Source organism: Phanerochaete carnosa (genome assembly GCF_000300595.1).
Source record: "Phanerochaete carnosa HHB-10118-sp unplaced genomic scaffold PHACAscaffold_8, whole genome shotgun sequence".
Classification (NCBI taxonomy): Eukaryota; Fungi; Basidiomycota; class Agaricomycetes; order Polyporales; family Phanerochaetaceae; genus Phanerochaete; species Phanerochaete carnosa.
This window is the reverse complement of record NW_006767635.1, coordinates 659,669-685,489: the sequence shown is the minus strand read 5'-3', so window position 1 is coordinate 685,489 and position 25,821 is coordinate 659,669. Positions and strand designations below refer to the sequence as shown.

Genomic DNA, 25,821 nt, shown 5'->3' with positions numbered 1-25,821 from the left:
GATCGATGTCGATTCGAAGAGCTGAGATTTCGTTGCAAGCTAATGTGTAAGTGCCCTACTGTTTGTCCGCATGCAGACTAATAAACTAGAGCGTCGACAAATAGACGGTCATCTTGTCTCTGGAAGCTCCCCATTAGACACTCCCAAAACGTGGAACAGCCCACGCACGGCGCTGTTTCAACTTTGCCACGAACATCATGCGTCCGCCAGCCCGTCGAAGAACGTTTGTAAGAATGACGTGGACGCTTTTTCGACCCAATGTCAGCCGCACCTGGGTGCGCACACAGCTCGCATTTTCATCTCTATATATCATCCGCAGCTTTCTCTCCTACTCTCGCGACGTCTGCGTACTCTCACAGCCAATAATCCAGCTTGCGCTTCGTGCTTTATCTTATTTGTATAATGTCCACAACGCTTGCCCCCCTCTTTCGCCAGACCAACATCTCCATCCTCCCAAATCGTTCGTCGACCTACTGTAGCTGACCGCTTCTGCAAACGTGATCTTCGTGGACTGTCGTCGTCCCCATGCTATCACCACGCGTGCTGTCTCAGCAGTACATTCCCGTCGTCGGCGTACAATAGGTATGTATCTCCACCGTTCCTCAGTATAACGGACCCTGACGCGGCAGGACCAGATAATCGCGAAGGTGCCCACAGCCGGCTTCCACAACGGCGTACCAACGACGACCTCTTAGCCGAGCCTGTATTCGTATTCGAGCTTAGGGCCTTTCCTTCATTCAACAGGTGCTCAGACGTTTAATGATGACACAGGGCCGCAAAGTGCAATTCGCGGATACTTCCTTCGGTGTCGTAAATATCACCTGGCGACTGCCGCTCTCTCACTTTTGGCTCTTTTTTTTTTTTTTTCTCTCCTGGATTTACAGTGCTACCTATAGAGAGTAGTGCACACTACACCCTTGCCGTTACCTCGAACGCTGCCAGTGATCTTCTGCAACTAGCGCTCCTCGTGGACACTCTGGCTTTGTTCTGGCTTAGACTAAGTTTAGTTCGTTTTATATTCTCCGTTCTGTTCTCAAAACTGGCTCTTGGCGGCACCTGGATCTCTGAACGCGTCTCGAAAGCAAGTAAAAATAGCAAAAGTGGAGGAGAAAAGAAGTAAAATAGGAAGAGCACCGTGCATCGATAAATAAGCATCTGTATATCTTTAAGAATTTGATTCACAATTCTGTTATTCATGGTAGCGGCAGAATCATGATATAGCGCCACGAAGGTTGGGGTCACACGCTTTGACAGCATGACGCTGACATGAGGCCGTAACAAGTTTCCTAGTTACCTCCACCACCGCTCAAGTGCACGCAGCAGCGTCCGAAAATTCTCTGGCTTTAACCTCCTAAGATAAGCCGGAAGCACTTGGGGAACGCGTCGATCCAGGATGTATCATATGGCCCGCGATGAGAAGACGGAACAGCTATCCGAATAACCGCAGGTCACTTGGTCAGAAAAGAGAGCCGAGCTAGCAGCACCTTTTCAGCCAGCCTATGAGACGGGCTAAGCTGAACCGTTCGATGGCAAAAGGTGAGGCACCTCCTCGATGCAGGAGATTAGCGTTTCGGCCTTGACTTGTGTACAGTGGCGGGGGTGACGAACGTTGCAGGCCAGCTGACCGGGTTTATGTCGGACATGAAATCTCACAAAAGCAGAGCGCGAAGCCTGGCAAGAGCGGCTCGGCGGAACTGCGCAAATATTATCGGCCGCTGTGAAGTCCAATCTCGGTATGGGGAGCAGGAGAGCGAGCGTCGCCGCCTAATTGGGGCGTCGGGTGTCGTCGGCGTCGCCACGTGCTTCATCGCTGGCCAATCAGAATTGGCGGTACGTCATAGGCATAGATCAGATCAGTACCTGCGCCATCTCCCTAAAGCTCGCCCATTTCGTTTTCTCCCCTTCGCCAACTTCCCCCCTCTCGTCGTCGTCGGACACGATGAGCTCGCTCAGGAACCACAGGGTCGTTATAGCCTCTCTCTTCCTCCCAAACACCGCGGTATTTGGCGAAGTGGCCACGTCGACTCCTGATCATGTCACCTCCTTGCCAGACTTCAAGTCGGCACCACCGACGACTCGTCCGAGTCTCTTGTCTAAGAAGAGCAGACCTTTGGCCAGTATTGTGGAGGACTTAAAGGTGACGTCGTTCACGTTTTTCTGCCGTCAGTTGTGCTGACATCATCTAGTCTCGAGCAGCATCTCCTGCCGCGACTCCGCGCTCTGAGAGCGTGAATCCTTTCGGCGAATTTCCTGGTCTCAATACTCCCAACAAGGGTGTTGCTGAATCATTTCTTGGCTCAGTAGCTGCAGCTGTCAATGGCAAAGCCGTGGATGGCGCGAAGAAGGCACATCAAACTACCCATGGGCCCAACACTCAGACACGAGTGCAACGCCGCATGTCTCGGTCGACCGCGCACCGCACCAGCTCACGCTCCTTGTCATCTACCCGCCAAGACACATTCTCCCATTCGGCGGCGTGGCATGTCGAGCCCAACCCTCACTGCAATGGAGGCTTGAAGAATGCTGTCGCCAGCGTGAAGACCAGGCTCCGCAAGAAGCTCTGGGTCGGCACACTCGGCGCGAATACCGACAGCTTCAAAGAGAGCTTGAAGCGCAACATGGAATGGAGACTGCGTGAAGAACAGGATAGCCTTCCCGTCTGGATTCCGGATGCCGAGTTCGCGAGCTGCTACGACGAGTTCTGCCACCAGGTCCTCTGGCCATGCCTTCACTATGCCGTCCCCGATGCTCCCAAGACAAAGTCCTTCTACGAGTCTGCTTCCTACAAGCAATACGTCGCGGCCAACCAGCGTTTCGCCGATGCGATCGTTGCTGCTTACCAAGATGGAGACATCATTTGGGTCAACGACTACCACCTCATGCTTCTCCCTCAAATGCTCCGCGCAAAATTACCGAACGCTCCCATTGGCTTCTTCCTGCACGTCGCCTTCCCGTCATCCGAGATCTTCCGTTGTTTGTCCGTGCGAAGCCAGCTCTTGGACGGTGTCCTCGGTGCGGACCTCATCGGCTTCCAGACGGCCAATCATGCTCGTCACTTCCGGCAGACCGTCAGCCGGATTCTCAGTGCCGAGGCGCTGCCGAAGGGCATTCAGCTCGAGGATCGCTTCGTCGACGTCGGAGTGTTCCCTATGGGTATCGATGTCCAGAGTATGAACGAAAAGAGGTATGCATCATACGAACGTGCAGGCATCATTCTGTAAAACTAACCATCTGTAATCATAGACGCGATCCTGAGGTCGCCGAGTGGGTCAAGGCGCTCAAACAGCGCTATGCTGGCATGAAGCTCATCGTTGGGCGCGACAAACTTGACGAGATCCAGGTTAGTGTCACAATATCTCCCGCATATACCCTACTGACGGCTATGCCCTAGGGTGTGCGCCACAAGATTCTTGCTTTCGAGCAGTTCCTCACTCGTCACCCTGAATATCAGGGCAAGGTTGGCTCTTCCCCCAATATGATTGGTACACAGACTAAAGCTCTTCTGTAGGTTGTTCTCATTCAAGTCGCCCTTCAGACGACCGAGGAAAATGAGCTCCAGGGCAGTGTCTCTGAGGTTGTCTCGCACATCAACTCCAAATTCTCGACGTTGACATACCAGCCACTCGTCTTCCTGCACACTCAAGACTTGACCTTCAACCAATATCTTGCGCTGCTGACCGTCGCTGACGCGTTCATTGTTACCAGTCTGCGTGAAGGAATGGCGCTCCGGTTCGTTCGCTGTTCTCACCACTACTTGCAGGTCGCTGATGCCCTACCATAGAACGCATGAGTTCGTCGAGTGTCAAGAGGGCAGGCACAGGCCTCTGATCCTTAGTGAAGTACGTTTCTAGCTGCAAATCTATCACGTCTCACTCATTCGCGTTTAGTTCACGGGGTCATACAGCTACAGTGGTTTCCGCTCTTGTATCTCGATCAACCCTTGGGATAGGCGGGGAACAGCTGCTGCCATGTATCAAGCTCTAACTATGGGCGAAGATGAGGCCAAATCTCGTTGGGAGGTATGGTCAAAGCGCAAGCGAGTGTATTACAGATGCTCAGACGTATGCAGGACTTACACAACCACGTCATCACCCAAAGCGCACAGGCCTTCATCACGTCTTTCCTCGTCCGCTGCCTGCGTGCTAACATCGAGCACATGCAAAATGACACCAAGGCCGTCGCAGAGCTCGATGTTTCTCGTATACTGCCACGCTATAAACACAGCCAAACTCGCCTCCTCCTCGTCGACTTTGAGGGTACGATCTGGCTGCGCGACCCCGCCGCCCTTGCGCTTCGTGGCGAGTTCGAGATACCACAGGAGGCCATCGCATCACTTAGCAAGCTTGCTGAAGATCCTCGTAATGAGGTGTGGCTGCTCAGTGGATTGCAGGTTAAGGGTGCGTTGGAGAAGATCGCCGCCATTGCTCCTAAGATCGGAATTGTGTAAGTGTAATTGGGTAACAGCATCTGTTTGGTCGCTGATCTAGCATGCATCTAGTGCCGAGAATGGCTGCTTCATCAAGACCCGCTCTGACCGTCACGGCGAGGCGGGTTGGGTCAACATGGTGGCGAACTTCAACCTGACCTGGAAAGGTGCTTGCCTCGAGATTTTGAACTACGTGAGTCGCTAGTGTATTACTAAACAGCTAATACTTATATATTACTGTAGTTCAGCGAACGTACTCCTGGCTCGTTCATCGAGGAGCGCGAAGCGTCCATTGTCTGGCGTTACTGGACCGGTTCTGAGGACGACAAGTCGGCGGACCGCCAATGGGCTCGTCGCCAAGCTGCTGAAGCTCAGAACCATGTCTTCGACAGGTGAATGCCTCACAGAGGAGGCGATATGAAGGTTACTAACTGCTATTCCGACTAGTCTCGGTGAACGTTACGGCCTGCGCATTATCCCCGGTCAGAATAGTTTCCTCGTCTTGCCGAACAACATTTCCCGTTCGACCGCCGTTGGCGCGATCCTCAACCCCGCAGGTCCGGCACACTCGCATGCACACGCTCCTGGCGGCCCGGCGTGGATCTCTGCAGACGCAATGGACCTCGAAGACGCGACGCACGTCGACTTTGTGCTCGCGATCAGCAAGGACGAGAAGCTGATGCGCCGGCTGAACGACCTCGACAACGCCGAGACAGTCTCGACGGGCAACCGGGGCACGGACGCAGAGTGGAACCTCAAGCCCGAGGAGGTTCTTCCCGTCCTGAACCGCTTCGCAGAGACCAAGTAGATGCGCGTGCCGTCACGATAAGTTATTGCTTCGTTTGCAGGTGCATTCCGCACAGAAGAAAAACGAGAGGCAAATGATCCTGATCCTCCACATGTACCACCTCATATACTGGCGTCATCACACTGTAAGCTAGGATGTTTTTACGAATAGAGACACGAGAAACAAAGCCTCCTGTACACTTAGATTACATGTACAATAACCTCGACAATACAAGTAGCGGAACATTATTACGTCTCTGTAGTACCCTGCATGCTAGAGGAGAGTCCCTTGCAATGTCTCTATAGTCTAGCAAGTCTTGGAGGGGCGCGTACACAGAGGTGAAGACTCGAAGTACTCACAAACATGTGTTCCATTCTGACCAACTGCCAGTAGGCCGTGATTGCAGCCGGAAAATATCGGTTGTCATGACGCTGCGGTGAGTTATGACTGCAGGGCAGGAAGAAGCTCCATCGCACGTTCACAGCTCAGGTTCTTTTAGGAAGGTTGACTCGGGTTCGAGAAGCTAAGTACCGAACATCGCGCATAAGGATACTGCAGTAAGCATTCCACCGCCAGGACGATGCCAAGACCGCGCCCATCACATCGTGTATGTAAGCGCACAAATCCTTGTTGAGATGTCTCCTTCGTGTTTGTGCTCGTCACCGCCGCAGACAGGCCAACGGGGAGACGCGAAGGCATCGAAAGCATGAAACACACCGGCGCAGGTGAGCAGGAACAGAGCGCGATGCGTTTGCACAGCTTGGCGGACGCCACGAAGCTGTTGGAGTCCTGGCAGGTCACAGTACGAGCCAGTATTTGTTGGATTCGATCGGGACACCCCACAGTGTCCACACGGCCAGGCACACACTCATCGTCCTCTTCCCATGGCAAGTCAATCAAATTCAAAATGTCCATCCTGGTGCGCGGCCCGGACTCAACGGTTTTTACAGAGAAGATAGAATGCATGGTACAAAAGCGAGGCATGTTGATGTTGACCGCCAAGTTCCCCCGTGCTCCGCTTACCTCGAGCTCCCTAGGTCCGTACTCTGCAAAGCAGTTCCTTTTGCCTCGCATAAAATGTTTGTTCCCGCAGCTCGCATCTCGAAGAGATGAAGTCCACATCAGGAAAAAGACTTAGGTCCACAATGCTACAGAGTGCTACAGGAGCATTTTGGAGCACTATGGGCCCGAGTCCTGTTTCCTGATGCACTCTTTTCACCCTCCTCTCGTTTGCCTCGGCTGCCCTCGCGGCAAACCTCAACCTCGTCAGGAATATGCCGGCGGCACCTTCTTCGATGGGTGGGACTACTACGGCCATTGGGACGACCTCAACAATGGTGGGCTTTCCAGCAAATTTGCTCCACGACGGTGCTGAGCTGCTGATATAGGCAATGTGATATTTGTTAACAAGACAAACGCGACTAACCTTGCCTATGTTGCTCCGTCGGGCCATGCCATCATCACGGTGGACAACACGTCCGTCGTGCCGAACGACTACCCGCGAAACTCGGTCGGTGCATTGTCCCGTGTCTGTCATGACGAGACGCTCAACGTGCCGCCTTCAGGTCCGGATTACCTCCCAAGACTACTTTGAGCTCGGCACGGTCTTCGTCGTTGACGCTGTGCATCTCCCCTACGGCTGTTCGGTACGTACTACCTGTACTCGCTCGACCTCCACTCTAGACGACCGACCGCGTGACCCCAGGTATGGCCTTCGATCTGGACCAAGGGCGACAACTGGCCGCATAATGGCGAGATCGACATCATCGAGGGCGTCAACCTCATGACCTACAACCAGAGGGCACTGCACACGGACCCTGGCTGCAGCGCAGCGGCCGATACGAACCAGACGGGCAAAGCAGGTCCTCTCGATTGCTCGCCTACATCTGGTTGCACTGTGGTGCGTTTCTCGTCCGCTTCCTGAGACGACAAAGATTGAGGCTCGGCATGCAGCAAGAAACCACTCCGAACAGTTATGGCGCCGCCTTCGCGAACAATGGCGGTGGCGTGTGGGCAGTGCAGTTTGATGTCTCCGGAATTTTGTGGGTCTTCTGATCTTGTATGCGGATGCCCATTCTGACGAAATACTGCCAGCATCTGGTTCTGGCAAGTACGCTGGAGCATTAAGTATTTCAGTGGGCACATCGAGACTGACCTTCCGTGTAGCGCGCCAATGACCCTTCGTTGGTTACCTCTACTTCAGCTACCACAGCACTCGACATCTCGAGCTGGGGCCCGCCCTCCGCGGCATATCCCTCGGGCTCGTCATGCAATATCACCAAGTCCTTCGGTGCACAGCAGCTCGTGATCGACATCACGCTTTGCGGCGACTGGTCAGTCCACTGCTCCCATTATAGTTTGTCTACAGTACTCATGTGAGAGCGTGTATACAGGGCCGGTACCCAAGACACGTACGCTGCGACCTGCGGTAACAGCACGTACAACGCCTGCGTAAGCCGCGTTCCCCTCGCATCGCATGCCCCCATTCACAGCTCCGTACCTTGGCACAGTATCTCACGAATGTCATCGGCCAAGGCACATACACCGACGCTCACTTCGAGCTCAACTACATCCGCGCCTTCGCCGCGAGCAACGCGGCGGTCGTCAATGAGAGCGCGATCAACAGCACCACCAGTGCCTCTGGCGGCTCTTCGGGCGCAGGTGGCCTTGCCCCGAGTACTTCGACCTCTGACGCGGCGTCTGGCAGCCCGACCGGCAAAACGAAAATAAATGGTACTATGGCCTCGGCGTTGACTCCTAAGGCGCTGGTGGTTGTCTCGGGTTTGCTTGCGCTCGCTAGACTGTTGCTGTGACGGGAGTCAGAGAAGGTGATATACCCCGTGGTAGTCTCTGCCATGTTGATGTACTGTGTTTATTGTTCTAGGTCCTCACACCCCCTCGTCGTACAGAAAAATTGTCGTATACCGCCAGATTCAGTGTATCGTAGTGCCTAACAGTGACAGGTCCCTCCGTAGCTTCGCCGTCTTGTCCCCTCCCGGTCTGAAACGCCTCAGGCTATTTAGCCCGAATGCTACTACTTTAGGTCTATCCTACTGGAGCACGTTAATTGGTCGACACGAGAAGCTGGGAATAGGTGCTTACGTCGACGTCTATGCAGGTGGCGTAGCCAATCTCGCTCGAGAGGAGGTCGTTTCGGACGGGCTCTAGTTTGCCCGCGCCTTGAGCAGACAACGGGGCGTCGTATTTGGAGAGATACTATACTTCCTACCATGCGACACGAACAATTTTTTGTTCAATGTAGTTGATTTTAGAGGACCTACGACATTAGCATGCGACCGCGGAAGATACGTGCCGTTCGGAAGGACTCGAAGCGTTCCTCAAAGACGCGTCGCCTGGGGCTCTGAAGTGACAAGGTGTCCGCAACGTACACAGTTAGCCTCTCCACGTAACGAGGACTGGCTGTGTAGAATGCAAGTTCAGGGCCGCGGCTTCTCTTGAAGTAGTTTGCCGTCGGCGCAGGGAACAGGACCCATCGCTCTTCTGCTACTTGCTGCATCCAATGGTGATGTTTGATAACAGAAACCTGACCATGCTGCAAAACCCCTGTGCACAGACTTCAGCTAATTCCAGTACCTCCACCGCGGAAGTGAGATTGACCGTCGTGGGCTGACCTGCGACATGGTTTGGCAGCACTATGTCGTCGAAAACTATGACATACTACGGCCCAACATACATCAAAATGAAAATAGAACAGTGAGGGTCACCTATGCGTTATTAGGAGGAAAGAGAACGGGGAAGAGAGGCTACCACATTGGTCTTGCAGCGAAGTGCTCTGCACTTGGCGAGGAGCTATGCAATGCTCGTGAAGCGTGAAGCGTTGGATGGTAGCGACGGGAAGCATGACAACTTGTAATATTTACGGGATGCATAAGACCTTGACCAGGGCCTAGGAGGGTCCGTGGCGCAGCGCCGCAGGCGTAGAAGTTCGAACAGAGAACGTACGCTCGCTTATCTGAGCCCGTGTTTGTTGTCTCTTGCGCTCATGTTCACCAGAGTCGAGTGAACTCTGTCCCTACTCTCTCGGTTTTATCCACATGTCTTGCGCCCAAACGAAAGCTTCTGAATGCATTGGGATCCCTAGTTCTCTGTATTGACCTTGAATCCAAGAGATCTTCCGCCAGGATGTCTGCGCTGCTCTCGTTCCACAAGTCCATCTTGGAGAAGATACATGACCCGTCTACCAGCGAGCTCCTGCTGATAGCTCGTGGCCTTGGGCTCCGAAGACTGCTATGCAAACTCCTACAGATCTATGACTCGTCGCAAAACCTCGTCGTGCTCGTGAACGCGTCGTCAGAAGAGGCGGCGGCAATTGGTGAAGAACTCGGGGTTCTGGGATGTCGAAAGCCCGGCTTGAGGCTTGTCGACTTTGAGACAAGCAGAAGAGATAGGTAAGCGATGCTGTGCGTGCATGTATGCGGCTTTGCTGATAGTGAGCAGGCAGGACTTGTACAAAAAAGGCGGACTCATCTCGGTCACGTCACGGATCTTCATTGTGGATATGTTAACTGGAGATATTCCTACTCATCTCATAACTGGGATCATGCTACTTCATGCTGACCGGTAAGGATCTTTGCTTGGTATAACTACGCGTGCTGACAGTTCTGCAGAGTCAGTCCTACGTCACCTGAGGCTTTCATCGCGCGACTCTACCGCGAGAAGAACAAGACAGGGTTTCTGAAAGCGTTCACGGACCAGCCAGAGCATGTCACGAGTGGGATGTCTCCCCTACGAGTGATCATGAAAGAGCTGCAACTTCGCACTGTCCATATCTACCCTAGATTTCATCAGGATGTCTCAGAAACGCTCGGGAGAGATCGAACGGTCCTGCAGCTTTCTGTGGATATGACTGAATACATGTCCGAAATCCACGTTGCCATTGTGCAGTGCATGAGTACGACTCTGTCGGAGCTCAAGCGGTCCAACGCCCAGGTCAGGCGTTCATGCTGTGCCTTTCGTTTGTTAGTCGCTCATTAGTTCCACAGCTTGATCTTGATGACCTGAAAGTTGAGAATGCTTACTTCAAGTCTTTTGATGTTATTGTCAGACGACACCTGGACTCAGTATGGCATAAGGTCGGACCTAGGACGAAGCAACTCGTCAGTGATTTGTCCACCCTTCGGCGGCTTCTCGTGTGCGTCTGTGGTTGACTTATTGTTGCACTCTGCTGACCTTCAACAGATTACTGCTTACGGAGGATGCTTTCTCCTTCCAACTATATGTAGAGAGCCTCATTGACGCCAACACTACCAACGAAGCGGGTAATACAAAGCACAATCAGTCGCCCTGGATGATGACAGAAGCAGCGAATGTCATCTTCCAGTACGCGAAGCGCCGGTGCTACACGGTTGACCAAAAAGCTAGAGCGCGCCCAGCTGTACTACAAACTGCAGACGAGAACGAAGACGGGTGGGAAGCCATCCGAGAGCTCGAAGGCTGCGGCACGAACGGCAGGCGGTCAAAATGGCCCGAAGGTGTCCAACCCGTGCTTGAAGAGCTGCCCAAGTGGAGTCTCGTTTCCGCTGCGCTGCAAGAGATCGAAGAAGAGATGATGCGCCGAGAGACTAAGCTAACCGCACGTATGTGTGGCAGCAAATCATGATTACTGCTGAATACTGACTGGAGCGAGCAGGCGATCCCGGTGCGAACACCGTACTCATCATAACTTCGTCTGTTCGCTCCGCCCAGCTACTGCGCGAGTTCCTGGACCAGATCGACCCCGATGTTGAGCCGGGTGCGCAGGGCCGGAGGCTAATGGAAGATAACATGCGCGCCTACTTGGCTAGACAAGCATTGAAGAAGGCCATGCGAAAGAAGACGGTCGTAACTGGGAGTGGAGCCTCAACACCGTCAACGAACAGCGGGAATGGCGAAGTCAGCGAAGCTCTGAAAAAGAAGGACAAGGAAAGGGAGGCGCGGATCGCCAGTCGGAGGCGGATGCGAGGAAGTGCACCCGCCGTCGTGTCGACCCGGGGTACGGGTCCAGCGGAAAGTCTGCTTTCTGCAATCAATCAGCAAGACGAGGCCATCATCGCGTATGTGCATTCTTGTGGAGCTGTTATTGTGTCTTACCAACACATGCGACAGCGCGCTGCCAGAGGTTATGTTTGGCATGCCTGATCCCGTCGCGCTGCTCACGTTCGATGGTGACTTCGACACGGAGTATGGCATGCTGGCAGCGGAACAGACTGTCATTGTCCGCGCCTACTCGGATGATAGCGACGACACTGTTCTCTCCGAGATCCAACCCCGCTACGTGATCATGTATGAACCGAACCTCGAGTTCACTCGTCGCCTGGAAGTGGGTACTCCATTGTCTCATCCGAGAATGACTATTGAATGCCTTCAAACCTTAAGGTGTACAAGAAGAGCACGCCGGGGCTGGGTGTGCGTGTGTACCTCATGTTGTACAACAACAGCTGCGAGGAAGCTAAGTACCTTACCGACGTCCGCAGAGAGAAAGATGCTTTCGAGCGCTTAATCAAAGAACGGGGGGTAAGGTGTCTCCTTGCTCCGATGATGCGCTGGTATTAACGCCGTATAGTCGATGCTTATGCCTATCTTGGAAGAGCGGCGGCCGACAGATAGCGGCGACAACCTTATTCGGACAATCAGCACGCGAATTGCGGGTGGTCGCAAGGACACCACGACGGAACCACTCAGAGTGCGTTGTTTCTATGGTTACTCACTGCATCGTGCTTCCTGACGCCTTTGGAAGGTCATCGTTGACTTGCGAGAATTCCGCTCCTCGTTGCCCTCATTATTGCACAATGCTGGCATTCTCGTCGTGCCGGCAACGTTGACAGTTGGCGACTATGTCTTGACGCCCGACATGTGTGTAGAACGCAAGAGTATACCGGATCTAGTGTCCAGTTTCAACAGCGGGAGATTGTGAGGCCTTAGCTTGTTGTTATCGAATTCTCATCATGATGCTGTGCAGATATACTCAGTGCGAGATGATGTCCGCACATTACAAACACCCAATACTGCTCATAGAGTGGGAAGAGAACAAGTCGTTTTCACTTGAGGTACGTACACCGTCGTTCGCATCTCAGCGCCCGTACTAAAGTTCTCACTTTATCTCGCAGGCTGTGCAAGAAATCAAGTCCTATGCAAAGCCATCGAACAAGTATCAAAAGAAGAAACCCTCTGCGATGGAGACTACGGCGATGTCGACGTACAACATTCAAGCCAAACTTGTTCTGTTAACACTCACGTTCCCCCGCGTACGCATCATCTGGTCCTCGTCCCCGTACGCGACGGCCGCGATCTTTAGTGACCTGAAGCAGCATAACTTCGAGCCGGACCCGGCAAAGGCGATTGCGGTGGGCGCGGAAGAGGACGGCGAGAACGGCCCCGGCACGAATCACGCGGCAGAAGAGCTTCTGCGTGCGCTGCCGGGCGTAAGCGCGCAGGGCGTGCGTCACATCATGAACAAAGTTGAGAGCGTGCGCGAGTTCTGCGAGCTCAACCTTGTGCAAATGCAGGATATCCTTGGTGTTGAACCGGGCAAGACGTGCTACGAGTTCATCCACCGCGGCAAGCACAGCGCCTCTGCGAGGAGATAGGGGGTTCCCTGTCATAACTTACCGGCTATTTGGCATGTGCGCATTATCTGCGTGCTATGTCTGTGTTAGCCATGTTGTGCATTTAGAAGTTACCCAGGAACAGAGCTTCTGCAATTCACACGAGCTTGTTCCGCAAACTGTCTTTCTTCGCCGCCCTTTCGTCCCCACCTTTCATAACGGCTGTGCTGCGCGCTGTAGCTCTTCGCACGGAAACCACGCGCTCCCCAATATTGCTTTCCCACCTACGCGGCCAACGTCGCCGCTCTCCCAGAGAAATCTCATCTCCTTCGCGATAATCTATCTGTTCCATCACGTGCTGCGGGATACCGTACATTCCTTGTTCACCTGTTCACTACCCAAGCACTTCTGCGTCTGCGGCCTGCGCGTCAGTGCTGCGCGCAACTAATCCGAATACCCCCTCCACATAGACCGCAGTCGGTACCGAAGTTGGTTGCGCTTGATCGTTGCATGTCCTTCACGCATCACACCAATTTCTGACAACGTTCGACGTTCTACAACCTCTGCCAGGCCCGGAAACGTGCCGCGCCGCATGACCGCGCACGCTTATTCGCGGGTGCACTCGGCGAAGTGGCAGTACGAGCGGCATCCACGTAAGTGCGCTTACATCGCCTTGACGAGGTGCCGAATGAAGCCTAACATTTTGTTCGTAGGGTTTGCTGGGGTTCTCTGCCTCCCTGGGACGTGATGCACAGCGTGATGATCGTATCTCGGGATGCGGCCGGCGGATGACTCGGCGTGAGCTTAGCCTTCGTAGCATTCCATCGAGAGGCGTGGCGCGCATAGCTTGTCGCGAATCCAGGTCTATTAGTACTCTACATGGAGAGCTGTGCAGTCCTATTCATGGGAAGAAGGTCATTCTGCTTTGGATAGCACGGTGATTGGCTTGGAGCATACGAAAGTGTGCAGAAGTGATACCTTATTTGACGGCTAAAAGCTACGTGCTACTTGTGCCATGATTCTCTAATAGAAGAGTCATATAGCTGTCAGCGACCGGATGTTGTGCGTCACCCATAGTTGATGTTGGACTAATGGATTGCTGCCAGCGTGCACAGGGTAGAAAGCTACAGGCGCGTTGCTAATCCTGGCTGCAAATATAGACCACTGTCTAGCCCATGTCATGCCCGACATACAAACATACTCGGGGCCTGCCAGCCGAACCACAGCACAGTCAGGCCCCGGTGTGCAGCTAAGCTCCTTGGTAGTATATGCTGTATACCTCCTACAGGTTTTGTCTACGGATATCGCGTCCGGCGTTCGGTCGGAATGAAGGCCGTCGAGGACGCGTACCGCCGGTCCGCGTTTGCTCGGCGGCGCTGTAGGGGCCTGTCTAGTACCTTTTGGGGCTATTGTTCGCTGTCATTTGCAGGGTAGCAGGTATGTATTGCCAGCGGAACAAAACGGCCACCGCCACTCGCACTTTCAGGAGGAGCGTTAGCGTTTCACTGGCGGATTTGCGCCCATGCTCGCCCGCCTCCGTGAAACTCTTGTGGAGGTATTACTGGGACGGCCAAAGACCAGAAAAAATATGGATTTAATCTATAGTTATATTGATTGTCGCACTCAGTGGCGAGCGACTTGTGCCACATCTTGCAGCGTGAGCTGGCAGCCGGATGTCAATGAGAAGTGCTGGCGGCTGCATGGAGTCAGCGGCCGGACGCCGGCGCCGGCCGAGTGATGCCAACGGTGCCTAACGATTAATGGGTTTGAATTTATGACGCAGATTAACCCTGCATTTGGGAGTATGTACTGTAGATCGACCATTTCTGGTCTGACGAATTCAGACACCTCGTCCCGTTCTTATCCAGCTCCTCCTGACTGAACATGTTCGCATCCCTTTCGTCTTTCTTACCATCCTCTCTCCAGCCATATTCGCCGGAGAAAGACAAACCTCCACCAAAACCGCTCAAGGAAAGCATCTCTGTGCCTCAGCCTGTCATGGCAGTAGAGCAGCAAGGCGTAGTCAAGAAGAAGAAGGAGAGGACACATGAGGTGCGAATATCTCTCTAGTACCTGCTAACCTTCACGGTAACACCGCGAACACACAGTCCTTCATCGTCGTTCGGCCCCCGCCAGCCAAATCGAACCACCCTCTTAACCTCCAGATTCAGCTCGTACCCCCAACAGGGCGCACGCCGACAGTCATCAGACGATTCAGCGAAGATTCTACGGATGCGTCACTCGGGAGGAGGAGCTCAACTCGTTCAGACGTGACCGCGTACTCCTCCGTAACATCTCTGTCCACCGTTTCCTCCTCTACCTCCACGAGCTCCAGCGGACGCCGCATGATAATACCCCTCTACAATCTGCAGGCCCACAACGTCATGACGAATGTGATTGTCGATGCTGGTACTGATGCAAAGATCGCAAGGTTTATGAAGCGAGGCTTGGAAGTAATTGGGCTAGCGGTGCTGGAGCCGATCGAGCTCTGCGGTGGTCTCAAGTACGAGGACACGTCGCAGGCCTCAGGGAACTACCCATCACTCTTGTCTCCGGAGGGTGCACACACTCCCACGTCGTCGGCATCTTTGATCTCAGACACGACCCGAGAACCCTCACCACCACCTTCCGTGTCCAGTCCCCCACCTACCGCCCACGAACGCGCTCCGAGCGGCGCCCGGAAACTGTTTGGCAAGGTCTTCAAACGCAAAGACAATTCATCCAGCACGCCGAAACCCCGAGCCGCCCTTCCGCAGCTTGAGAGTACCCCCAAGCGCTCCTCGGTGCTGCTGAGCCCGCCGCACACCGCAAGTTCACACACATTCCCGGACGTACCGTCTTCTGCGACACACAACACCATTCTCGGTATTCATCCGACGGTGCGCTCCCCCTCCCCGGCACGGGGTTTCACAACGCAGAAACTTCGTCCGACGACGTATGCATGGCCAGTGCAGCGGTGGCTAAAGGGCCCACCAGAGGGCCTCGCTGCGCCACTAGACGTATTGTTGGAGGTGCGCTTCGACTGGACGCGGGCCTCGCATAGCAGACGACATCGACGTCCGCAGTCTCGCGATAACCGAGACAGCATGATCGACTCCAATGCGCCATCAATCTCTTCTCTGGCACGGAAGCAATACAGCACGAGCTCTCAGGAACCGCTTTCATCGCCACCAACGTCACAACGGTCGCTCGAGCGCTCTGCATCCCCCGCGCGCGATAGCATACGAAGTACAACAACTACGACAGACGATAGCTCACAGTCTCGTCGCCGGTTCAGCCATGACGAAGACGGTGGCGATAGCGACCCGGAGGACTCGGAGACTCCGTGGACGTGCCACCTGGTTGTGCGCAGGCTGCAGCGCTCACCGAACGATAACCCCGATACCCCGGGCATGGGTGACGTGCGCGTTAAGGTCGCGGCGGTGGTGCCCGCGCCGCACCATCCGAAGGTGGTCTCGCTGCTGAAGATCCCCTTCCCGCTCCCGGATGTCGTTCTCACTTCGCGAGTGGGGCCGCACGGTCAGCACAGCGTGCGGGTCGAGGCGGTCAAACGCGTCGTCACGCCACAGGGCGTCGCGCGGCCCGCGACAGACTTCGTGCCTGCGACGCCTACGCAGGCGGGCATCACAGGTGGCGTGAGCAAGATCGCGGCCAATGCGAGCGGCTTCCTCAAGGAGAAGACGCGGCCAGGAATGGGCGCGGGCGCAGCCACCCCTGCGGGGTGGTCGAACAGCGGGAGCCCGGGTGAACAGGCGCCCATGAGCGGAGTGTTGCTCAGCGCGGAGGAAGTCAAGGACGCGGTGTGCTGCACAGCGCTGTGGCTGGTCGTCCGCGAGGGCTTTGGCGGCGTTGGACGCGTGAAGAGGCAGGGTGACGGGTGGCGCATCCGCGGATGAAGTGCCCACGCGTTGAGCGACCGGCCACAGATGCACTGCTATGCCTGCGCCGTCGCGATAATCTTTTGTACGCTTATCATCTTTGGTGTTCTGTTCTGTTTGTTTATTAGGTTTATCGCGGTTGTCCGTCTACGCACTCATTTGGCATACCCCACTTCTTGTACACATTTACCCCAAGCCAGAGCCGTTCAGCCACCCATTCTCCCCTGCACACACCCCTGCACGCAGCACGCAGCCGCTTCGTGTTTCAAATTCGCCTGCACACATCGTGTATCATCGCATTCGAACCGATGTCAGTGCTGGATTCTGACCTTATCACGGCCTCGATTTCACACCCCGCACACGAAATTCACGACCGCTATGACCCTCCGTTCCTTTCGCAGCCGTACTAGCACCCAGCATGATACCTGTATCCTTCTGGTTAATGTCGCAGCGCGACGTTAGATTAGGCTTAGTTTCCACCTATTGTGTATCATACAAGATCATGGAATATTCACTCACCTCATGCTTACGTTATAATGCATCCCTGGACCCCCATACCGAATATCGTCATTTAATACGTCCTGTCAGGTTGGAAGCACGGCCGCATCTTATGCGAGACTGGAAAGGCTAAGATCAAGCTACAAGGCGAAGATGGATGCAAGGAAGGTAAATCTCTTCAGTATAACCACGTCAGCTGCAGTGACCTTCCGAGTCTCGTTGAAACTTGAAACGACAGCGTGGCAGTAGTTGGGACAACAACCAAGATGATCACGAATGCCAAGAGTGTCAGCACTGAGCTTGCCAGAACACCGTCGGTGTCCACAGTCGCGCCGGGTACAGACGTGTGATAACTTCCGGTACCGGTAGATGCGGCGCGGTCGGAGGTCGAGGTGTCTGGACCAGAGGTGTCCAGAGCGGAGGGACCGGGGATGTCAGAGCAGCTTACGGGCCACAGCTGAATTCTCGGGATGGCGGCTGCGCTCTAGCTTGGTGTCGATGTCCCGAGACAACGATCTCGGGCGAGCGAGCTGCAGCTTCTGCGGCTTGAGCAGGGCCGAGAATCGAAAATTGAGCTGACGCGGCCAACGGTTGCTGCAGAGTAAAGATCCGAGTAGCAGTGGCAAGGCCGGGCGCGTCGAATTGCACCTCTGAGGATATGCATCTGTCGTCGAGAGGCATCGGCTCCGTGCTAGCGCATTTGCCCGTGGTCTGCGGGTTCCTATTTGTCTTAGTCAGTTCGCTCTTTGAAGCATCTGACTGAACATACTTGAACAAAACAAGGTTTTCTTGTATCCAACTACTGCGGGGTACAGTATGGGAGTTCTCAGTTACAGTAGCTGTGTTGCAGTATGTGAAATTCCTCCTGTGAGCTATGTCAGAAGTGGCAAAAACTGAAGGCCTGATGACTGATAACCCACCAGTCGCCGACTCATTTTCCGGCCTCCACTTTAGAGTGCACTTACCGACCGGTCGAGATGTCAGATCCGGAATTGCCACAGTAGCCATGCCACGAATGGCCTCGCCTCCTTCGCAGGCTGCGGTTTGTGAGCGAGTGCTTGGGTCTTGAGCAAGTTCCGCGCGCCGCTCACCCTTGCATCGCTCGGGCGGCTCTGCAATGACAAGCGCCCGTGTCCGAGACCGCGAGGCCGCCGGTACGCTTACCCACTTCCATCGCCAGCCAGCTTCTAACTCTCGAAGAAGGCCTCACAAATTGCGCTCGAACAGAATAGGTGTACAGGCACTGCTCTATCGGACCCTTGTTCAACGAAAAGGAACTCCTTACGTGCATTTCGGCGCGGCGCATGGGAGCGTTAATATGAGTTCGAGATTTACACCGCTGCCCAGTTCCAGTTCAGCGACATTGCGCTCTAGTCCACGCGCGTGCATGCGCCTGCATGTACGTTCACGCCCGTGCATCTGTGTGCATTGTCGGGCACTCTCAGGCATTGTGTTGCGTGGACGCGCACCTCTCAAATCGAAATCGAGTTCTGTCGTGTCCCCAGTTTTCGACATGCTTATTCCTGTCCATGCACAACCTTCATAGAAGTCGCTGATAGAACGCTTCGACCTGTCGTCGTCCTTCAGCTGAAGCGGCTTCATTTGAGGCGACAAAAGTCGAACGCGTGACGTCACGTATCCGATGGCACAGCACGTGTTCACCCGATATCCTAAATTCTCGCGCTTCTCTTGCAGCGCGGCTTAGCGTGTCTGATAAAATTGAGCGACGACCCAGAAGCACGACCCTAGACGCTGCCCTTCCCTACATCTCCCTCGCACGATGGACCCTCCGCCGTTGACTACACCCCGCGGGCGATGATCCCATCCATGCTCGATCCCCCGGGCCCGCCTTTCGCCTACAGCCTTCCTTAGCCACCCGCCGCGACCACGACCGACACCGGGCAGCCTGGGAGTTGTTATGACGATGCGATGAGAGTGCACACTGGAATCCTGCTGTACGAAAAACTGACATTCACGTAAATCTCCGCAGGCCGTCTCGAGATGATCTTCACCGCCATCGCCGTCTTCACACTCATTCTCTGCCTGCTGCTCCGGTACGCCTTACTCACCTCTCTATATTTACGCTGACACGACCCACAGGCTCATGTGCCTCCGGAGCGAGAGCCGCCCGCTCCAAAGCTTCCTCACGCCGCTCCCGCCGCCGCAACGTGATCGCGAGGCCTTGCCGCATCCCTCGCATTCGAAGACGCGCAGCGAGCAGATATATCAGACGATCTTCTTGTCCACGCTCCCGATCGCCGCGCCGCAGCCCCCGCCCGCGATGTACACTGTGCCCGGCGTACCTGCGCTCGCGCCCAGGCGGCACTGACGAACTCGTGGGCGTCGCGGCACACCCGCAAGGATTCTCGGGCGAGGTGCGTGAGATGCGAGAACGCAAGCTCCGTAAGCTGCCGTTGCATGACGCCAAGGACACGTCGCCGAAGTACGAACAGGCACTTTACATGTGTGCGCCCACGCGACACTTAGCGAGGTGCGAGGTGGCGGGCACAATTACGGGCTGTGTCTATGCTATGAGGCGAGTTCATGACGCTAGCTGAAGGCAAGCTTATGTCATGCACAATGACTTGCCTCAGAGAAAGGTATGATGGAAGCCCCGCCGCTGATGGCATGTGCGGATGAGGTCGATGAGCATTGCCTGCGATCTCGGGAGACGGTAATACTGACAACGGCTTAGAATTAGTATAAAGTCTAGCTGACGTCCACTCCAGCTTGACCATGCCTGCTACTGCAGGGTATGGCGATTTAGATTCGGTGCCGTTCGAGGGGACTGGTCAAAATAGTCTACGTGGTATTTGAAATCTTACGTGGTGCGTCGTTGACCAGATGTTTGCACTCCAGTTCATGCCAGCTCAATTTATCGAGGCAGTGCGCTTCATTAGCGGCAATAATTTCGGCGAACATAGTCACCGATGGGCAAGCCTCAGCTGTAAATCTGCATCAGAGACAACGGGAAAAGTGACGCCACACATCAGACAGCGTCCCCTTAAGTATTCATGGGTCGAAAGTTGCCAATGGTGTGCTGTTGGTCAGAATTAGGGCGAACAAAGCGTATTCAGGGTCATAGGCGACGCTTCTGCCAAGCTAACAACTATCTATTCATTTGTACATAGTGTCAAGGTTCAGACGGGGCTCCACTACAGGTATAAAGCCACTAATTGGGGTACTCGATCAATATTTACTTCCCATTCACACTTATATCACAAATAAATACTAAAAAGAGATCACACTATATTACTTTAATATGTGAAGCTTCTTCGTGCGAAACTGCAAGGCGAGAGGACGAAAGATAGAGTTAAGGAGAAGGGTACAAAACTGGGCTACTCCGGGAAGACGGTTACCACTACTTGAGGCTGACGCGACAAATGTGACAATTTGTGACTAGCGGTCCTAACTTGTACAAGCAAAAACGGGTTGCCAGCTCGCCTGCGAGACATTGCGTAGCTATACGAGGTGGAGATTGTCAAAGGGGATGTTCTGGAGCTGCCACTGAGGCGCAGTGCCATAACTATGGAGCATGTCCTACACAAATCGGCGATCAGTACGGAAAGCATGGTTGGAACTTCGCAACGTACGTCATAAAACTCTCTGACGCGCAATGCAATTATATGCGCAAGTTGCCCTGTGGCCAGGCGGAGGTTTCCGGACATGCAGGTTATGGAATTATTTAGTGTCCATTCATCGTATCCTGGCCACTGCGAGAGGCTGAGCGAACGTACGGAAGCGTGCGGCTAGCGCAAGCGTGACTCACAAGTATTCGCAAGTGGACCCTGTTGTTCACACGACATATAACAGGCTTTGTTTCCGCATTGTCGAGCCCGCTGAGAGTAGTAGGTGAAGCCAGTACATATTGGAGGCACACAGAGGGTATTCCATTGCACGAGAAGCAGATGCTCGGCAGAGGTTGAAAGTTATTAATATTTTGTCTTGGTGGTTGCAGATATTGTTTTTGGGGGATTATGACACCTGGCAAGTTTGCACTGATATTATCATCATAGCTCATGAAGGAATGATGACTAAGTTGACGTGTGGCCGGGAGATAGAGATTTCTAAGTTGTGCAAGTAGTCTGTATGATGACACTGAGCGTGGCCTGATGGCGTCTGCTCCGGCATTTATTGAGGGGAGGCAGGAAGTAGGTTGATAAACCTGAGTCTTCATACGGAGTGAGTAATCGCACAAAGAGTACAAAACAGATGTAATACCACATTATATTGCTCACATGTCGTCGTGGGTCTCGTCCTTCTAAGACGTATCTTTCCAGGAGCAGCGAGAAGTTGGATGTGTTTGGGCGCAACGGATCTGTGAGTGTGTACCGTGACGTGTGGGATAGTTTCCAACCCCGGGATACCGTCCTCAAGTGCAGACCAGTCCAATTTTCCCGTGGAGTCACTGATAACTTCGTCAGGTAAAGACAGCGACAGAGACACGATCAGCGTTGAATCATCTGCTGAAGTCGGGCCAAACGCAGCCTCTAAGGATGTGCCCATTGCTTGTTGATCTGTGGTGGTATCATTGTCTGACGAAGTGTTATTAACAGCGAACACAAGGATATCAAGAGTTATTATAAAGGACGTACCTCCTTCTGGAATATATATTAGTCTTATTTCGTAGGTATATTGAGAGAATAGGTGCTGTAGGAGTGAAACGATGCTAGACCATGCGTCTAAGTGGTGCGCAGGACATAGTATGGCAGTGAGGACTGAAAAGGATATTGGAGTGATGGTAGCACCACGGGTAGCACCAGATGGCGCAACCTCAAAGCGGTGCCTAATTACCGTAGGCCGCAGCCGAGCTCGGGGTGCTAGGGCCGCCACCTTTTCGAAAATCACATCTTGCAAGATACAAGATTGCACAGTCCCCAGCTGGTTGATGAGGCGACTAATGTCGGCGGTGCTGCTAAACCGCATGCGCTCCAATGATAGCACTGTGACCCGAAGAAAAACTCCGGGCACGACTAGAGGAAAACTGGAGAAAATGGCGTATGCGGGATTGGCGCAGGCGCGCTCTAAGGTGCCGTTCTGGGCCAAGGCTAGTCGTATGGTGACAACGTTTCTTAGCTGCCTCAACTCGTGGGCATGATATAACCATGGGCTGTCGGCAGTTGGTAGCCTGACTGCCAAACTCACCGAGTGCAGGCAATCGGCGAGGGCCGGATCGAATAGCGAGGGCGATGCCGCGAGGGTGAGAAGCATGTCGACGTCCCCTCGCGAGCGCAGGGTAAGGTGTCAAAAGAGCATAGGTCTAAGGAGGATAGCCCAGTATTTGCATATTGAAATACATCGTGAGAGTGCACGTCTGTCGGCATTCGATAGTGGCTGACCATGGGGGGGCTGGCCATCGACAATGTGGAGGATTATAGCGTGGATGATCTCGGAGGGTAGACGCGATGCGACACTTCGCTCACGGTGGTGCAACATGAGTGGCTAGTTCGAGAGGCGCTCAACAGGTTACTCTCAAGGACGTTCCGCTTTGCTACACTGCGGTTAGGGAGGAGTGGGAGGTAGGAACACAGGACTGCGGTACCAGCACTCACGAGATATATAATTTAAGCTCTTGCCTGTACACGAACCTGTGGAATAGCCCCAGGTACTGTGTAGGCAATGTGTGTGTGAAGGGAAACGAAGCCTGTGATGAGGTCGGATATTAGATAACAAGCTGTCAGCTGGTTCAGGACAAGTTCCGCAGCTCGACCAGTTACTCACAGATGTTCTGACGGTATTCGGCTTTACGGCCAGTTTACATTGTGTGCAGGCGAACAGCGTGCTCTCGGCCTCATGATTGTGACGATGGGTTGCGCCAGTGTCGCTCGCATGAGGTAGCTAAGACCAGCGGCAGCCTGTGCGTCAATTTTCACCAAGCGTTATAAGGTTCACTTGATGTTCAAGCTGGGACCGCGCCTATTGCCGTAGGGATCCAACCTGAGTTTGGCGCGCTATTTTTGGAGGTCGGTTGGAGTGCCTTCGCGATCCGAAAGGTATGTTGCAGCTGCAGTCCCCGAGGTGCCTCATGCATCTGTGGCCTTGCTCAGCGTATTCTTTGCGTCTGCCAGCCACAAGATAAAATGTCAGGAACATGTAAAAGACACATAACTTTCAAGGCCCGTGCAAAGCACTATTTATATCATGATATCCACACCATGCCTCCTCGGGAGGCTGTGCTGTCCCATGGGAAACAGATAGCCTCGACGAACGTGTAGCGCCTGGATAAACCTTAGCCAGAAACCGGTGCAAAAAGCGCCGCAAGCCTGTGTCGTCTCTTGCTTGTATGTAGAGAATGCGTGGGTCAGGTTGCATTCTACGCGGTTTGCGCAAGGAGTAGCTTGCCTGGCATGCATACTCATCCAATTTGTGGCATACCAAAGTCTGCGTTGCAGCGTCATGGACTGCCCACCGTACTTTGACATGGCTGCCAAGTTCTAGTTCTGTCAAGTATTATCACAACTGCTGCGGCCGGCCAACGATTCGAAGCGCGCATCGAACAGAGGAATTAAAGACACGAACAGAAGCACGACGGGCTCGTCGTGACGGACATTGATCGGAGATGCGAGCTGACAGCATTAGCGAGCTTTTCAAGGTATCCGCGTCGTGAAAAGCCGGGACGAAAGGAAAGCCCCCTTGGAAACAAAAGCGGCGCATCAGCGTTGTGGCGTGAAAGCCTAGTCCGCTCTGATCCGTCCCGACGTCGCTGATAGAGCGCTTCGGCATGTCGTCCTTTACCGAGTCTGCTTCATTTGAGGAAACAGCTGTCGCTGTTTCACATCGGGATCAAAATTTAGCGTTTGCCCCCCAGCTCTGGGTTTATAACTTTTGGTGCTTCGATGAATCCATGGGGTAATCTTTTCTAGTACTTATCATGTAATTTCGTGTGATTTTGTTTCGCCTAGAATTGGCTATAGGTACTGCGTCGCATTCACCTTTGCCTGCATGCCGGTCAGGTACGCCCCCGGACAAAGAGGGCGGGGGGACGGCGAGCGGTCGGACAACCACCGACGGAGAAGTCGAACGCGTGACGTCACGCATCTGATGGTACAGCACGTGTCCGTTCGACACCCTAAATTCCTGCGCTTCTCTCGCTTGTGCGAGCTTCGCAGCGCGGCTTAGCGTGTCTGATAAAATTGAGCGACGACCCAGAAGCACGACCCTAGACGCTGTCCTTCCCTATATTTCCCTCGCACGATGGACCCTCCGCCGTTGACTACACCCCGCGGGCGATGATCCCATCCATGCTCGATCCCCCGGGCCCGCCCATCACCTACGGTCTTCCCCAGCCACCCGCGACGACAACGACCGACATCGGGCGTCCCGGGAGCGGCTATGACGATACGACGAGGGTGTGTGTTGGATTTATATTGTACGAAAGGCGAAACAGGCTAATCTCCGCAGGCCATCCTCGAGGTAGTCTTCATCGCTATTGCCATCTTCGCACTAGTCCTCTGCTTTCTGTTCCGGTGCGCTACAACCCACTCACCCATTCATATCCACGCTGACACGGCCCACAGGCTCATGTGCCTCCGGCGCGAGAACCGTCCGCTCAAAGACTTCCTCAAGCCGCTCCCGCCGCCCAGTGCGCCGCAGCCGCGGCACGATCGCGAAGCCTCGCCACACCCCTCGCACTCAACGACGCGCAGCGAGCAGATGCGTCAGACGATCTTCTTGCCCACGCTCCCGATCGCCGCACCGCAGCACCCGCCGGCAGTGTACACTGTGCCTGGCGTGCCTACGCTCGCGCACCCGGGCGGCGATGGGCTCGCGGGCGTCGCGGCGCACCCCCCAGGGTTCTCGGGCGAGATGCGTGGGATGCATGGACATAAGTTCTGTACGCCGCCGTTGTATGACGCCAAGGACGCGCCGCCGAGGTACGAAGAAGCTGTTCTGCATGGGCCGGGCGCGAGTGATGCGTCGTCGCCGGGTCGTCCGCCAGGAGTAGGGAGACAGGAATTGAGACGGAGCGCCAGTCAGTGAGAATCAAAGCAGACATGGGATTGTACTCTTAGTGGGGTGAAGGGTGTCATGGACGCTCGGTGTCTGTTTATGGTTGTATCTGTGCGTGTCACGTTCTCCTTCTTCGGAGAGACGCTAACCCCACGGTAGATGTTACACTGTACCCACCCAAAATGCTATTACCGGCATTCACGGCGTTTATCTCTGGCACTGCAGGCGCATGCCCGCGGCTAGAGACTACACGACGAGTCGAGCCTCTGCGTCGTACACACAACCAGTTTAGACTTCAGTGCCAGGGCGCAACCGCGGCTATTGTCGAGGCCGCTTGCACTCTCTAGCGCGCAAGTATTGGCTCCGATGATCCTGCTTCCTGTCTGCCAGTTCGTCCGTTGGCTCTGCTGTACATATACCGGCGCATACATTCATCTCCTCGTCTCCGCATCGAATCCTACATAGGACATCGTCTCTGTCAATCACCTTTCGCAAGCTAACGTCTGCCTTGAAGTCCATCCTGCGCACGCGGAGTGTCTCATGTCGGCTTGGAAGGCGGTTCCTCCAAGGCCTAAAAGGTTGCCGCTTTTTGATTATGAGCTCCATATAAGAAGCATGTAGGATGAAGCGTCTGTCAAGGCTCAGATCCCAGAATTAGAAGATTGGAGTTTGCTCTGTGGGCACTACAGATTGGGCGTCTATCTAATCTTATCAGCCGCCGCATGCGCGTCCAACGCA

General features: G+C 54.3%; 7 protein-coding genes across 7 annotated transcripts; 6 read left to right on the top strand and 1 right to left on the bottom strand.

The window, feature by feature from the left end:
* Window positions 1-1,395: 1,395 nt before the first annotated feature.
* Window positions 1,396-5,454, top strand: PHACADRAFT_260771 (glycosyltransferase family 20 protein). The gene is made up of 11 exons (XM_007398696.1): window positions 1,396-2,137; window positions 2,187-3,184; window positions 3,244-3,340; window positions 3,392-3,457; window positions 3,509-3,729; window positions 3,782-3,839; window positions 3,888-4,019; window positions 4,070-4,443; window positions 4,499-4,619; window positions 4,670-4,818; window positions 4,874-5,454. Exons 1-11 carry the CDS (start codon window positions 1,940-1,942, stop codon window positions 5,232-5,234), a joined length of 2,775 nt encoding a protein of 924 aa, XP_007398758.1. The 5' UTR covers window positions 1,396-1,939; the 3' UTR covers window positions 5,235-5,454.
* Window positions 5,455-6,339: 885 nt separating this feature from the next.
* On the top strand, window positions 6,340-8,548 carry PHACADRAFT_149023 (glycoside hydrolase family 16 protein). Its single transcript, XM_007398695.1, has 9 exons — window positions 6,340-6,550; window positions 6,602-6,723; window positions 6,779-6,859; window positions 6,919-7,113; window positions 7,167-7,255; window positions 7,308-7,323; window positions 7,380-7,546; window positions 7,607-7,664; window positions 7,724-8,548. Exons 1-9 carry the CDS (start codon window positions 6,418-6,420, stop codon window positions 8,024-8,026), a joined length of 1,164 nt encoding a protein of 387 aa, XP_007398757.1. The 5' UTR covers window positions 6,340-6,417; the 3' UTR covers window positions 8,027-8,548.
* A 615-nt stretch (window positions 8,549-9,163) lies between these two features.
* Window positions 9,164-13,858, top strand: PHACADRAFT_149022 (uncharacterized protein). Its single transcript, XM_007398694.1, has 13 exons — window positions 9,164-9,622; window positions 9,669-9,794; window positions 9,842-10,163; window positions 10,217-10,365; window positions 10,413-10,810; window positions 10,864-11,266; window positions 11,319-11,532; window positions 11,589-11,726; window positions 11,776-11,895; window positions 11,950-12,122; window positions 12,172-12,259; window positions 12,320-13,410; window positions 13,471-13,858. Exons 1-12 carry the CDS (start codon window positions 9,357-9,359, stop codon window positions 12,797-12,799), a joined length of 2,877 nt encoding a protein of 958 aa, XP_007398756.1. The 5' UTR covers window positions 9,164-9,356; the 3' UTR covers window positions 12,800-13,410; window positions 13,471-13,858.
* An 874-nt stretch (window positions 13,859-14,732) lies between these two features.
* Window positions 14,733-17,514, top strand: PHACADRAFT_260767 (uncharacterized protein). The gene is made up of 2 exons (XM_007398693.1): window positions 14,733-14,809; window positions 14,866-17,514. The coding sequence occupies exons 1-2, from the start codon at window positions 14,756-14,758 to the stop codon at window positions 16,651-16,653; spliced, it is 1,842 nt and encodes a 613-aa protein (XP_007398755.1). The 5' UTR covers window positions 14,733-14,755; the 3' UTR covers window positions 16,654-17,514.
* A 1,553-nt stretch (window positions 17,515-19,067) lies between these two features.
* PHACADRAFT_211659 (uncharacterized protein) lies at window positions 19,068-19,828 on the top strand. Its single transcript, XM_007398692.1, has 2 exons — window positions 19,068-19,187; window positions 19,234-19,828. Exons 1-2 carry the CDS (start codon window positions 19,135-19,137, stop codon window positions 19,460-19,462), a joined length of 282 nt encoding a protein of 93 aa, XP_007398754.1. The 5' UTR covers window positions 19,068-19,134; the 3' UTR covers window positions 19,463-19,828.
* A 1,478-nt stretch (window positions 19,829-21,306) lies between these two features.
* Window positions 21,307-22,535, bottom strand: PHACADRAFT_186553 (uncharacterized protein; the record flags this gene model as incomplete). The annotated part of the gene is made up of 1 exon (XM_007398691.1): window positions 21,307-22,535. The coding sequence occupies exon 1, from the start codon at window positions 22,342-22,344 to the stop codon at window positions 21,307-21,309; it is 1,038 nt and encodes a 345-aa protein (XP_007398753.1). The 5' UTR covers window positions 22,345-22,535.
* Window positions 22,536-24,640: 2,105 nt separating this feature from the next.
* PHACADRAFT_260764 (uncharacterized protein) lies at window positions 24,641-25,231 on the top strand. Its single transcript, XM_007398690.1, has one exon. The coding sequence runs from the start codon at window positions 24,655-24,657 to the stop codon at window positions 25,111-25,113; it is 459 nt and encodes a 152-aa protein (XP_007398752.1). The 5' UTR covers window positions 24,641-24,654; the 3' UTR covers window positions 25,114-25,231.
* Window positions 25,232-25,821: the final 590 nt, after the last annotated feature.

What these genes read in the sequence shown, in the direction of transcription:
- PHACADRAFT_260771 (XM_007398696.1), top strand. Translation starts at nt 1,940, where the DNA reads ATGAGCTCGCTCAGGAACCACAGGGTCGTTATAGCCTCTCTCTTCCTC. An exon ending in AGGCCAAATCTCGTTGGGAG is followed by an intron (nt 4,020 to 4,069) that starts GTATGGTCAAAG and finishes AGACGTATGCAG; the next exon opens with GACTTACACAACCACGTCAT. An exon ending in CAGAACCATGTCTTCGACAG is followed by an intron (nt 4,819 to 4,873) that starts GTGAATGCCTCA and finishes TATTCCGACTAG; the next exon opens with TCTCGGTGAACGTTACGGCC.
- PHACADRAFT_149023 (XM_007398695.1), top strand. Translation starts at nt 6,418, where the DNA reads ATGCACTCTTTTCACCCTCCTCTCGTTTGCCTCGGCTGCCCTCGCGGC. An exon ending in TTGGGACGACCTCAACAATG is followed by an intron (nt 6,551 to 6,601) that starts GTGGGCTTTCCA and finishes CTGCTGATATAG; the next exon opens with GCAATGTGATATTTGTTAAC. An exon ending in ATCACGCTTTGCGGCGACTG is followed by an intron (nt 7,547 to 7,606) that starts GTCAGTCCACTG and finishes GCGTGTATACAG; the next exon opens with GGCCGGTACCCAAGACACGT.
- PHACADRAFT_149022 (XM_007398694.1), top strand. Translation starts at nt 9,357, where the DNA reads ATGTCTGCGCTGCTCTCGTTCCACAAGTCCATCTTGGAGAAGATACAT. An exon ending in ATGCTACTTCATGCTGACCG is followed by an intron (nt 9,795 to 9,841) that starts GTAAGGATCTTT and finishes ACAGTTCTGCAG; the next exon opens with AGTCAGTCCTACGTCACCTG. An exon ending in CCACGACGGAACCACTCAGA is followed by an intron (nt 11,896 to 11,949) that starts GTGCGTTGTTTC and finishes CGCCTTTGGAAG; the next exon opens with GTCATCGTTGACTTGCGAGA.
- PHACADRAFT_260767 (XM_007398693.1), top strand. Translation starts at nt 14,756, where the DNA reads ATGGCAGTAGAGCAGCAAGGCGTAGTCAAGAAGAAGAAGGAGAGGACA. An exon ending in AGAAGGAGAGGACACATGAG is followed by an intron (nt 14,810 to 14,865) that starts GTGCGAATATCT and finishes GCGAACACACAG; the next exon opens with TCCTTCATCGTCGTTCGGCC.
- PHACADRAFT_211659 (XM_007398692.1), top strand. Translation starts at nt 19,135, where the DNA reads ATGATCTTCACCGCCATCGCCGTCTTCACACTCATTCTCTGCCTGCTG. An exon ending in ATTCTCTGCCTGCTGCTCCG is followed by an intron (nt 19,188 to 19,233) that starts GTACGCCTTACT and finishes CACGACCCACAG; the next exon opens with GCTCATGTGCCTCCGGAGCG.
- PHACADRAFT_260764 (XM_007398690.1), top strand. Translation starts at nt 24,655, where the DNA reads ATGTGCCTCCGGCGCGAGAACCGTCCGCTCAAAGACTTCCTCAAGCCG.